We start from the raw sequence: 12725 nt of genomic DNA, 5'->3' as shown, positions 1-12725 counted from the left end.
GCAAATAACAATTTACTTATTGGGAGATCTAAAGGTCAAAGGTCTTTTGACGAATGAGTGTGAGTGTCAGTTCCTAGGGATTCTCACTGCCTTCAACCATATTGCTGAATTTCGTGAAGAACGATAGCACAGAACTGCCACAACTGCTAAAATGGCGGAATTCTTATGGAAACAATAATGGCCCTTTGGGCTTGACCCCTAATAATAATATTATATAGACAGACAGACAGACAGACAGACAGACAGACAGACAGACAGACAGACATCTAATCTAATTGTCACTTCACTGTCACCTGGGGTCCCCCGACACATTCATTCACACACACACACACACACACACACACACACACACACACACACACACACACACACACACACACACACACACACACACACACACACACACAGTCACACACACACACACACACACACACACACACACACACACACACACACACTGTTGCTACAGTGAGGACCCAATTCCAAAGAATGTTGCTCTATTTGACCTTAATGTATAGCCTGGCTACATTGGAAAGTGCATTGATACACACTATATAATATACACAGTTTACACACTAATACACTTGTGATTTTTAACACCAAATCAAATTGAACTTGAACTTAAAACCTAATTTTCCTCCATTTGAAGTAGCCTACAAGTGATGTCACAGTATAGGCTACTTTGTGATTTCATTATTTGGACTTCTGGTTATTTTCACCACACTCCCAGAGGGAATTCTATTTGACAAGAAGTCTGTTGGGCGGAAACTGAAATATACTTAAGTGCAGTTGCTATTTATAACAAATTATTTGACATTATGAAACGACCCACAGAAACTTAGACATGATTAGGCTATATACCTAATATTAGGCTGGATCATAACTGTTGCAAATAGCTGAATATCATATTTGAAGTAATCTAGCGAAATACATGCTGGTTTTCTGGATAATATATACCGGTATGTATAGTATTGGTTGATGTATGCTCGGTCGTACGACGAAGTATAAATCGTGAGTGACAGTACTTTTTGCGGGCGTGTTATCGTAGCGCCAATAGACGGCGCTCAGAGGCGGGGTTACGGGGTCCGGGGGAGATGATAAAACCACTGAGCTGCCGTCCCTCCTCTGCTCTCTACACTGACAGGCAACAGCCCGGAATCAACCGTTAGCACTTCTAAAAGGCCAAAGCAGTACAAGATCATCCACCAAACCGCAAACATGAGCAGGAAATTCTTTGTCGGTGGTAACTGGAAGATGAACGGCGACAAGGCGAGCCTCGGCGAGCTCATGAAGACCATGAACGGCGCAAAGGTGGACCCCAACGTCGGTACGTGAAACATTTGACATTCACACACAACAGAAGAGACACAACGTGATCGACCCGGCCTCTTTGATTGTGTAACTGCTGCTCTGCTGTATCACGACAACAATAACGATGCCACTTTGAATGGTCGTGCACGGATTTGCGTGTTAGTTTGACGCTTTCGCCCCGAGCGGCTTGAATTAGAAAATGATAAATTATAGATCAAAGGCGAGGATCAGGAGGATCATGGTGTACTTTTTAATCAAGAGTCAAAAATTGCTCATACATGAATGAGCTGCACATTGTTCTATGCGTGGTTATTACATTACCTCTTAACCTTACGTATCAATGTATGCACGTTAACCCAAATCTTAGGAACCAACAATAGAAGACACTATTAACGTAATACAATGGATGAATGGGGAAGTCTCAAAGGGATTTTCGGCCAAGTGGGCGTGCGTTCCGATCTGCACGTAGCCTATGCACGTAGGCCGTGCAGCGGCAGCCGGCAGACAGTAGAGTGTGCAGTGTGTGTGCACGTGCACGCGCGTGATACAGAGAAACCTGTGCACGTCCAGGCCTGTGATCTGGTCATTTTCCAATAGCCACTGGTCTGCACGACGCCGAATCATAAATTCATTTATTTTCTCTCTGAACAATAATGCCCATTAAGAAAGGGAAACGGCACAGGCTCATTTCCGTCCTTATCTACATTTCAAGTTGGCAAGTAGACAAGTAGAAGGCGTGGTTAAGATGCATCAGGCCTACATGTGTGGCCTGATGCACCTGTAAATGCATACCTCAATTTCATTCAATCATGAGGACAGGGAATGATCAAGTATTGGACTTTGATCGTCTATAGAAGTAGACGCCTCTACAAAACTGGAACAGTGTGTAGTTCAATGTGCTGCAGCTAGACAGAAATTCAAGTAGGATTTCCCCACCAAAGTGCAGCTGTTTTCATTTCAGCCACAGTGTATTATCCTGTAGGTCGAGGATATTTAAAGTCTGCCTCCTTTGTTGACATTTTGAATGTAGACCCCCTCATTGGTTTGACCTCAGCAGAATGCAGCCACTCAGGTGACCTTTTGCAGGTTGAACTCAAGACCTTTTACGCAGAGGGAGACGGTGTCCAGCCACGGATAAATGACCTTTACCAAGGCCATAGTGAGCCTCACGAAAGCTATACAGTTACCTAGTGAATGTCAATGTCCGGAGCGTGACTTGACTTTAATGTACCCTGCCTGAACTTTGTAGTAGGAGTTTAGTAATGTTGACTTGGGCAAAACCACACTTGATTAAATGTTAGCTTGGTACAGTGCAAATATGTGGTAATAGTATGTGAACAAAACAATCTTGAGTGTCAGCAGATTCAAAATATGAACACTGTCTCTAATGATAGTCAGTGACTATCATTCGTGTGTAGACTGTGTTCATATTCTTAATGTGCCACTGACTACTATTAGTCAGTGACATTGAGCTTCATGCAATAAAAAAAATCCTGTTTTTTTTGTATCCGATTTTAATGAGCCTACCTTTCAATGCTTAGTCAAAAGATCTATTTTCCTCTTTATGCTTTCAGAGGTCGTGTGCGGTGCCCCAACCATCTATCTGGACTTTGTCAGGTCCCATTTGGATGCTAAATTCGGGGTGGCTGCTCAGAACTGCTACAAAGTTGCCAAGGGTGCCTTCACTGGGGAGACCAGGTAGGTTGTCCTGTTCTAACAAATATAATTAATTTATAGTATACATGTAGTGAAAATATCTACAAACTCACACTGTGATGCATTGTGAGCTTGTAGATCTATTTTTTGAAAATGTTTCGAAAAAGTAGTTATTATTAAACCATGAAAATACAACTCTTGCCATATCATAATATCCATAATCCCAGACGATATCTAGTCTCATATCACGATATAGATATATATATATTCCTGGCCCTACTAATAGTATTAGAGTTTTGAGTTTATGAATTGTCTTTATATTGTGATGCATTTCCTGTCCTCAGCCCTGCAATGATCAAGGACTGTGGCGTGCACTGGGTAATCCTGGGACACTCTGAGAGACGCCATGTCTTTGGAGAGAGTGATGAGGTAAATCTTCAGACACAAAGTATACACAATGAAAGATATAGAAAGTAAACACCAGTACCAATAAAATGCAACATACCTATCTACTCAGTTTGCTCATGTTATGTACATTTGCAAAAGCGATACCTCTGTCTTACTTATCACTATCTTTAGTGATAGCATTGAGCACTGAAACAATACATTATTATTATTGCACAAGCATGATGGCATAATCTAGCCTAGTATTGATGATAGTTTGAGTAAGACTCCATGACATGTTATCATGCCTCTAACATGCAGGGAAATGAAATCTTAACACAATGTGCGTCTTGTATTTACTCCATACCACTATGTGACTGATAGCTCATCGGTCAGAAGGCCGCCCACGCTCTGGAGAGCGGCCTCGGGGTCATCGCCTGCATCGGTGAGAAGCTGGACGAGAGAGAGGCTGGCATCACAGAGAAGGTGGTCTTCGCTCAGACAAAGTTCTTCGTAGGTATGTACGGACCCTGTCATACAATCATTTATTGACATCACACCATCATTTCAGATTCCAGGGAATGTCATGTCACAGGTTGATGGTCCATGCCATGGGATCATGACTCATGGCTATTGTCTACATCCTGGGGGCAAAACATATTTATCTTGATCCTATTCTTCCAGACAATGTAAAGGACTGGAGCAAGGTTGTGCTGGCCTATGAACCTGTGTGGGCTATTGGCACTGGCAAGACCGCTTCCCCACAGCAGGTAAAGTTTGATAAACATTTAAAATTGTATTGTTCAAACACAGATGTACAGCTTTTTAACGGGTTTAGGAAATATTCATGAATTAATAAATGCAAACAATCTTAAAGAGCAGCTGTCCATTCACTTAAAATGACTGCTTGGATGATCCTAAACCTTCACTCATCAATCTTCTGTCTGTCTCCTGTTCTGTTAGGCCCAGGAGGTTCATGCAAAGCTGAGGGAGTGGATGAAAACCAACGTGTCTGAAGCTGTGGCCAACTCTGTTAGGATCATCTATGGAGGTACATCCATTTGTCTGTTCATCTCAGAGATAAAAAAAAAAAAAATCAATGAATTAGGTTGATTAGATGTTTGTTTGTTTTTTGAGGGGCGCCATCTCCTCCTATGCACAGCTTTGTGTTGTAGCACGGAATGTGATGATTTGATTGGCTGATATATGATGAGAGCGCCCCTCACTTCACACGAGTGATTTATTTGAGTTATTCTTTCCTCACACTTGCTTGTAGTAGTACAATTTACAATTTAGGCATTTAGCAGACACTCTTAATCCAGAGCGATTTACGACTTACATTAAGCAAGCAAGTCATTTGTTTCTCTTCTGTTTTTATTTTTATTTTCTTTCAAAAGTAACTATAATCACTGTCACCTGGTGTCTGTATTTTGGGTATGTCAATCTGTGGGTATGTCAATCTTTGGTACAAGCCCACAAGTGATGCAAGCTTGTTGATTGACTGTTTCCCCCACGTGACACCATCATACAACAAAGTACAAAACAGGCCTTAAGTGGTCAAGGGCTATGACAGTATTTTATTCTCACTTCAGCTCCTAAAACATAACTTTTTATTGTGATAATCATCTTCTCACATGTTCTATTTTTATCCCCATAGGTTCTGTGACCGGTGCCACATGCAAGGAGCTTGGAGGCCAGAAAGATATTGATGGCTTCCTTGTGGGCGGAGCAGCCCTCAAGCCAGAGATCATTGACATCATCAATGCCAAGCAATAAAAACCCCGGGAAGTTACGACCATGAAACCACATCCATATTTCAGCTCCATTCAGATGCTCTGCGGTTCATCGGCATCATCGATCCTTCAAACTCAGCACTTAGAACTTTTCCCCTTTCATCCTTTTTTGTGTAATGATGTCATTTCCTGTGTTTCCTTTTTTTTTTTTTAAGTATTTTGTTATAAAATAAAAAGGGACAGGTTGACATGTATTGTACTGCACTGAAAGAAGAAGGAAAAAAAGAGTTGGTTCCACTAAAATGTGTGCAATGCAAACACCCACACACAAGCTCTTGCTACAGTAAATGTGCAGCTTGAGTTGGATAATACACCACAACCTATGCCTTTACTTGAAAACTTTGTATGCATACAGTGTTGAAGCACTTTCACGTGTCTTTTTAATATAGGTATCTCTGTGTGATTATGATGTTTACTGGCTTTTCCCCTTCCTGTAGTAAAAGTTTGTTATCCCCCTCTTTTTTGGCTTATTTTGCTGAGAAGGGGGTGTTCCATCACATGTCAATCATATTGTGTCATGGCCAACGGGTAGCTGGGCGGGAAGGCCGAAAAGAAAACATCGTAATAAACTGTTTAGAGATGGGTACACTGTCTTGTGTTTTGTCTTGTGTAACTGGTTGATGTCTTACTCATTAGCTTTTGTAATGTGCTATTACACTTCTTAACTGTTCTCATACAATCGCCACCACTTTCAAATCTATTTCCCCTTAAACCACCTTGAACATATCGTGCGTGCATGTTCATCGATATTGAACTTTCATTTTGTAATTGAAGTAAATGTCATGAGTCAAATTGGAGTCATACAACTGCAACATCATAGATATGTAGACCTCGGACTGGCCACTTGAGATTGAGAACTGTGCCATTCCCAAGTGGATCCTGAGATGCATTTTAACACAATGAGTTAATGTTATATTACTATACTATTTATATGGCACTGTACTAATATAACTTAGACATCTGCTTAGACCCTGGCCTATAATGTGAAACCTTTGAAGCTAAAAAAAGAAATTGTGGACAAAAACGTAAAGCAATCTCAAAGATCGAATAACTCATGTTACTAGCCACACAAGGCGCAAAGGAAAGGAATAAAATGATGCTATTATGACACAAGGTTTACAGAGAGAGCTTGTTACAGGAATGAAGTCATGTTAAGACAATGCGGTGCAGGGCAGTGAAGGAATCTCACTGCTATATTTATCTGTTGGACTCAAACCACACAGCCAGATCCTGTGACACAGCAGCCGAGGAACACGGTACCACGGGAATACTCTACTGTAGCTATGTCCATTAAGCACTCCTACTGGCTCTACTGTCAGTCAGACCGTGTACATGTCTGAGTGGCTAATATAACAGAGCTCAAAGATGGCATTAATGAACGATAATGGTCACAGAAGTAGAACATAATAGAATGGTATTGACTTTCAGAGGTATTTGTGTGGCTCTGCAGCATCTGTGTTACCGGTAATTCGATTGTGTGTCTGTGTGTTTGTAGAGGTAAAGAGGGAGAAGAGAGGAGTGTGAACATCATCTGAGTGCAAGAGTTGTGTCATTACTACAGGTTCATACGTCTTAGGTCTATAAAGTGGTACCGTGGGTGTACAGTGTCAGTGTGTCTATTATACTGACATAAAGAGACAGGATTCTCTCTGATGCACCTGAACCTGCAGGTATTCTTTCACTAGTGTTTGGTAGAACTCTGAGGGCTGGAACACATACTGTTGCTGTACATATTCACTAACTGGAGATACAGTATACATCCATTCCTGACATCTGGTAGATTCATCTGGTTTCCAGGCTCGGAGATTCAGACCTGCTGCCATTCTAATCTGTATTGTAGCATACATAAGACAAAGTGTGCCCTTCAGTCATTAGACATGCAGTATATTTTCAGACACCCATAATCCATTGGATTGCAGTGACTTTAGTCACCACAATCCATGTGTGTTTTTGAGGGGTGCTAGCCCCTCCTATATTCAGCTATAGAGTTTTGTCCTAACAAACATTAAATGCCATTGACAATGAATGGAGAATTCACGTCATATGTGTCTGAGCAAATCGGGATTAGATTTCCATTCTCCTCTGCATGCTGTAGTGTTTAGAATAGATGGTTCTGTTATGACTTCTCCTCTGCATGCTGCAAATGGTTGCAGTTGCAAGTTTTCAGCTGTTGCTCATTGGTGTGGATGACTGGGCTTATACTGTAGATGACATTTTATGAAAGCTTTTCTATTATGACATCTGAATTTCCCCTCAGTGATCTATGAAGTCAGTCTAATCTAATCTTCTGATCGGAAAGGTATACCACCATAAACCTGATATATTTGCCAGTGGTAGAAGAAGAAATACTGTTACAAGTAAAAGTACCAGTATTCAAAATGTGTGTGTGTGTGTGTGTGTGTGTGTGTGTGTGTGTGTGTGTGTGTGTGTGTGTGTGTGTGTGTGTGTGTGTGTGTGTGTGTGTGTGTGTGTGTGTGTGTGTGTGTGTGAGAGAGAGAGCGAGCTCACGAGTCACAATGCTTTTATTCCACTCCACCCCACTACGCGGCGATAGTGCCACACTTGCAAGTCTTGCATAGCAAGCGAAGCGTGACGCGTCCACCGGAGTGGCAAGAATAAATCACGGTGCTCAACCGAAAGCTAACGAATTCACCTCAGAAAACTCTTAAAATGCTGTCGCTGAAAGTGTTTCTCACCGACAGGTTGACGGCGGCGGCCGAGGAGATATTCGGAGCGGTTGAAAAGACGATAGAGGAATACAAGGAAGACATCTTGCGCTCAAAAGATCTAGAAATCAATCGTCTGCGACTGCAGCTGCAGCTGCTCAAGTCAGGTCAGTTTGAATGATTTCTGCGATATCCAGATCAAAGACGCGATCAAAAGATCATCTACGTGAACAGCGTAGCGCCAGCTTAATTATACGTGCAAAATTACTTCTAAAAACGTGTATTTTATTGTCCACAGCCCCTCGGTTGGAGAGATATGGAACCCAGCAGCAGCAGCACCACCACCACCACAGCAGCAACCCCCCTCCTCCTCATCAACAACAACACCACCATCCATCAATCCCCCCTGCTGTTCCCGCAGCAGGAGAGGCCCCCTGTCCGGAGCCACCGCCACAACACCACTGTGATCAGGAGGAGGAGGAGAACGGCAACACCAGCAGCATGGACGAGGAGCACCCGGAACCCTCGCAGGTCACTATTGATTTCGTCGACTGATAGTTACTATGATAAAAAAAAGTGAAAACTAAGCTATGATGACTCAAACTAAAGACTAACTATATTGACAATTTCAATATAAGTCGCCCAGTCTTCAGCACCACTGTCAAATTCTGTCATAGTTCCAATCATCGCCATCTTATTCTCTTTTGTAAATCACTCACGTGTCCTTGGTTTGTTTTGTTTATGTCCAAGCAGGCTGTGCAATCTGCACACGCGCACCCTTTTCTCTGTGTCCACTTTAAGTCACTCAAAGTCACTCGTTTTCATTCCTCCAAACTCCAAAGATGGCATTGCAAACGTCCTTCAACAACGCACTGCAGGTTCTTAATTCTCGTCGCCAATTTGTTGTGTATGTGGCCTATGAACACAACTAATAACGAAATAAAACACTGGGAAAGGGAGCTCAGGTTTATAGTACTTTACCGGTCAAAGCCAGCCCAGAACTGACACACATGATATCAATCACGGATATACAATGCAGCTGCGCAGGACCTAAGAGCACCTAGCACAAGGCAGAGTGGTCTGCCACATAAAGTAGTCCCTGGAGAAGCAATACACTACAGTCAACAAATCAAAACTAGACTAAAATGTTAAGGGACTAGTCTAGTGGGGAGCATAATAATAATAATAATAAACTTTATTTGTATAGCACCTTTCATACATAAATGTAGCTCAAAGTGCTTCACAGGGCAAAAATAGAATACAATAAAACATAGTTAAAATGATAAAACAATGGCAGAGAACAAAATTGAATATAAGAACATAAAATAAATAAAAACACCACATGCAGCAAATCAGTCAGGGCAGGAACGTGCATATTAAAACTCAATTAAAAGCAATGTTGTAGAAGTGGGTCTTGAGCTGAGCTTTAAAAATGTCTACAGAGGCTGCCTGACGAAGGTACAGTGGGAGCTTGTTCCATGCCGACGGCCCGTAGAAGCAAAAAGCTGCTTCCCTGTATTTTTTTAGTTGCCTACCTATAGCCTACCTAGGCCTACCTATTTACATGCACCTCGACAGTGGGTGCAGGGCCAACCATTCTTTAGGTAAAGGCAGAGCCATAGAGTAAGACAGTTACGCAAACCCCGTTCACTTCATGGGGCCAGTCCAATGACAGCTCTCCTGGACCGGAAGTAGGCTGAAATGGACCCAGGGACCAGCCCGTCTTCAATGATCTTAGTTAAATAGTAAATACCTTTATTTTAGATAGTTTTTTTAGTAATAGTACAGCATAAACATTACAGAGACTTTAGTTGTCACTGTACAATACTTTAAAACAGTTCACATGTTGCACACATGCCTAAAATTGCTCTTATTTGTGCAAATATTGTGTTGAAAACAATGTATTTCAAGAACTCCTGGGTAAAGGAATACTTTAAGACAACGTTTCCATCTCAATGGATCTAGGTCAGGTCAGTATAAACGGATGCACACATGTTTCATCACTTCTATCCATTGTCCCTCAGACTAGTGGACAAGAGATCCAGTATAAGTCATTTTACACTTGGTTGCATCACTTGCATGCTGAAAATGGCAGATCTACAAGCTGCGCGACGTGTTGCGAGCTATACTAAAAAAATCAAAATTTTGCTGTCGCAGATCAAGAAGGAGCACCACAAGAGCAAGCAGTCCTCCAGACACTTCTGGCTGAGCCAGGACGACGAGCAGCTCGACGGGCTGGAGTCGGACATCAAGGAGTTCATCTCGCCCACCACCGGGCTGAAGGGCGGCAGTCTGCAGGACTCGGGCGTGCTGCCGTTCCACGCGTACCCGTCCAACAGCAGCGGCGACGAGAACAAGGAGAAGCCCTACTGCTGCTCCGTGTGCGAGAAGCGCTTCGGGAACTGCTCGCACCTGGCGGCGCACATCCGGACTCACACGGGCGAGCGGCCGTACAGGTGCGACATCTGCCGGAAGACCTTCATCACCACCAGCGCGCTCAACAGACACCAGACCATCCACACGGAGGGGAAGCAGTTCATATGCAACTACTGTGGCAAGTCCTTCAAGTGGATGGAGTCGCTCGGCAGGCACATCAGAAGCGTGCACAAGAGAGAGACTAATATGCCTATATGATGATTCTGCACTGTACATTGTTGTATTTAAATTGTTCTATATAATAGGCTGTGATTGTGCTTTGTTTCCCCATGGGTGTTTTTTTGTTTTGTTGTTTTTTTTTAATGCCGAATATTGAAACTAAATCTCAGTAAAAGGGGATTGGGCATTGGGATGTCTGTCTTTCATACTTTTTATTTTAACGTTAAATGTGAATAATGTCAGTTAATGTGCATGCATACTGATGTAGGCTATAGACCTAAACACTTTATGTAGAAAAAGATATAACGGTTGCTGCCATAATATGGAAATAATGCAATCATATTCTATGAAGATTTTATACATCCAGGTTATTGTAACTTTATTCTTACAAAATAAAACGAGATTCACCGTTTGTTTTTCTAAGGTTTAGTTCATTCAACAGTTAGCCTGCAAGGTTTAATTTCTGCAGTGTGGAACAAATATATAAGCGCCGTTCCAGTCCACTCCAGCAGGTGGTAGTAGCGGGTACCATGGTGACTCATTCATGTTTCTGCATAAAATAACTTTTGATCGTTTGCAACCGAACTGACCAATACTGTTTCATGTTATATGATTTCTGTTTTGTGTTTAATGAAATGAGGCATTGCCCTGTACAACATAAATTTGAGCCAAATTACCCAATTTCTATTTTTATTGTACAGTATCTATTAGGCCTACATTTCTGCATAATTATGCTAAGGGTGTGATTGCAAACTAAAAACTGACACACTCCTATGATTTCAAAAGTCTTCTCAAATGTGGAAAGGGGTCTAGAGCCAAACCTCCATGATTCACCCTGCAAAGTATTCCATCCTCTTAAAACCAAAATGATTAGGGGATTCCCAAGGGTAAACCTAATCTTTATCCTGGGTTCGTTATGGTATGGTACCTGCAGGTGTAACAGGCTACACCTACTGTACCATATGCCAACCAAACAATATTCCAAAGTTTCCCAGAGGGTCAATTATTTTACTTGCAAAACAGTGTATTAGAAATAGAATAGCATAGAACTCCCAAATGATAATTGGTAGAATTGACAAGACAGCCATTGGCTGGTGGAGTTTCTCTCCTCTGCATGGCAACACACAGTGCACACACACACACACACACACACACAGTTGCCATTAATTCATTGGTCACACATAGATGGATCGAGACCTCACAGTGATGCTAAAATACATGTTGCAACAGCAATAAAAAAATACTGTGATAAAAATGTGCTTTACAAGATGAAAATAATTACTTGTGGGCCTACATAATACAATGTGATTTAGTATAGAGACAATACATTTTGCAACATTTCACTGTTTGTACCTGTACGAGTACAAATAAGCCCCCTTTTAATTCTTTACACTCTGGCTGTCGCAAATGAAAGGGTTTCCCAATTAACCTAATGGCAGCACCCAGCTAATTGCTGGGAGATTAATCTTATTAATGAGGAACACACAGTGACTAATGAAGCGTTTGGTAACAATAGGAGATACGCAGTCTGACACTGACAAAGGGAGGTCTACAGGGTAATAAAATAAGTTAATACACTGGCATCAGAGTGGTTTTTACCATTAGCGTCTGTCTGCTGCTGTGTCCCCCTGGGTGTTAACTCCTGGGATGTGGCCCCACGACATGTCGCTGTACTCAAGCTGTGTTTGATTTTGGCAGCAAATTTAGATTTTAGTTTTAGTCATAGTCTCTTGAATAGTTTTCATTTAGTTTTAGTCTCATTTTAGTCACCTGGAATGTTTTAGTGTTAGTCTAGTTTTAGTCGACTAAATATATGTATGTAGCCTATGTATTTTGGCGGGCCTTGATGCTGCCGCAATGGCTGCGAAGCGTTGTGAGCTTGTAGATCGGCTATTTTCAGCATGCAACCAAGTGTAAAATGACTCATACTGGATCTCTTGTCCACTATAGTCCCTTCCTAACATTTTAGTCTAGTTTTTATTTGTTGACGAAATTGTCAGTGTATTTTGTCTTAGTTTTAGTCATCGTAGCTTATCTTATTCATTTGTTTCATGTCAGAAAGTCTGACTGACGTTATCTGGCTGCATTAAAGTGTATGATTCAAATTGTTTAGAATTGTTGTAAAATGTTCTAGTATAATAAAAGCAAAGTAACTTGGGGAAAAAATCGCAATATCAAATCGAATCGCAATATAATTAAGAATCACAATCTAAATCAAATCGGCACCCCACTGACCCAGGTATCGATATCGTATCAAATTGGGAGATAAGTGAATCGTTCCACCCATAGTGTGTGTGTGTGTGTGTGTGTGTGTGTGTGT

General features: G+C 41.7%; 2 protein-coding genes across 2 annotated transcripts; both read left to right on the top strand.

Moving 5' to 3' along the window:
* The first annotated feature begins 1118 nt into the window (after window positions 1-1118).
* tpi1b (triosephosphate isomerase 1b) lies at window positions 1119-5730 on the top strand. The gene is made up of 7 exons (XM_080768593.1): window positions 1119-1327; window positions 2886-3009; window positions 3312-3396; window positions 3736-3868; window positions 4036-4121; window positions 4315-4402; window positions 5009-5730. Exons 1-7 carry the CDS (start codon window positions 1219-1221, stop codon window positions 5125-5127), a joined length of 744 nt encoding a protein of 247 aa, XP_080624719.1. The 5' UTR covers window positions 1119-1218; the 3' UTR covers window positions 5128-5730.
* A 2029-nt stretch (window positions 5731-7759) lies between these two features.
* LOC308319291 (uncharacterized protein) lies at window positions 7760-10898 on the top strand. Its single transcript, XM_080769277.1, has 3 exons — window positions 7760-7977; window positions 8109-8341; window positions 9968-10898. The coding sequence occupies exons 1-3, from the start codon at window positions 7815-7817 to the stop codon at window positions 10442-10444; spliced, it is 873 nt and encodes a 290-aa protein (XP_080625403.1). The 5' UTR covers window positions 7760-7814; the 3' UTR covers window positions 10445-10898.
* The last annotated feature ends 1827 nt before the right edge of the window (window positions 10899-12725 follow it).

The sequence above is a fragment of the Protomyctophum bolini genome (genome assembly GCF_963924005.1).
Source record: "Protomyctophum bolini genome assembly, chromosome: 7".
NCBI classification, from domain to species: Eukaryota; Metazoa; Chordata; class Actinopteri; order Myctophiformes; family Myctophidae; genus Protomyctophum; species Protomyctophum bolini.
Note: the sequence above shows the minus strand (reverse complement) of the source record. Positions and strands in the feature narration are given on the sequence as shown.

Bases quoted from the DNA above. Each gene is read 5' to 3' on its own strand.
- tpi1b (XM_080768593.1), top strand. From the start codon at position 1,219: ATGAGCAGGAAATTCTTTGTCGGTGGTAACTGGAAGATGAACGGCGAC. The intron at 1,328-2,885 runs GTACGTGAAACA...TTATGCTTTCAG, and splicing joins AAAGGTGGACCCCAACGTCG to AGGTCGTGTGCGGTGCCCCA. The intron at 3,397-3,735 runs GTAAATCTTCAG...TGTGACTGATAG, and splicing joins TCTTTGGAGAGAGTGATGAG to CTCATCGGTCAGAAGGCCGC.
- LOC308319291 (XM_080769277.1), top strand. From the start codon at position 7,815: ATGCTGTCGCTGAAAGTGTTTCTCACCGACAGGTTGACGGCGGCGGCC. The intron at 7,978-8,108 runs GTCAGTTTGAAT...TATTGTCCACAG, and splicing joins GCTGCAGCTGCTCAAGTCAG to CCCCTCGGTTGGAGAGATAT. The intron at 8,342-9,967 runs GTCACTATTGAT...TTGCTGTCGCAG, and splicing joins AGCACCCGGAACCCTCGCAG to ATCAAGAAGGAGCACCACAA.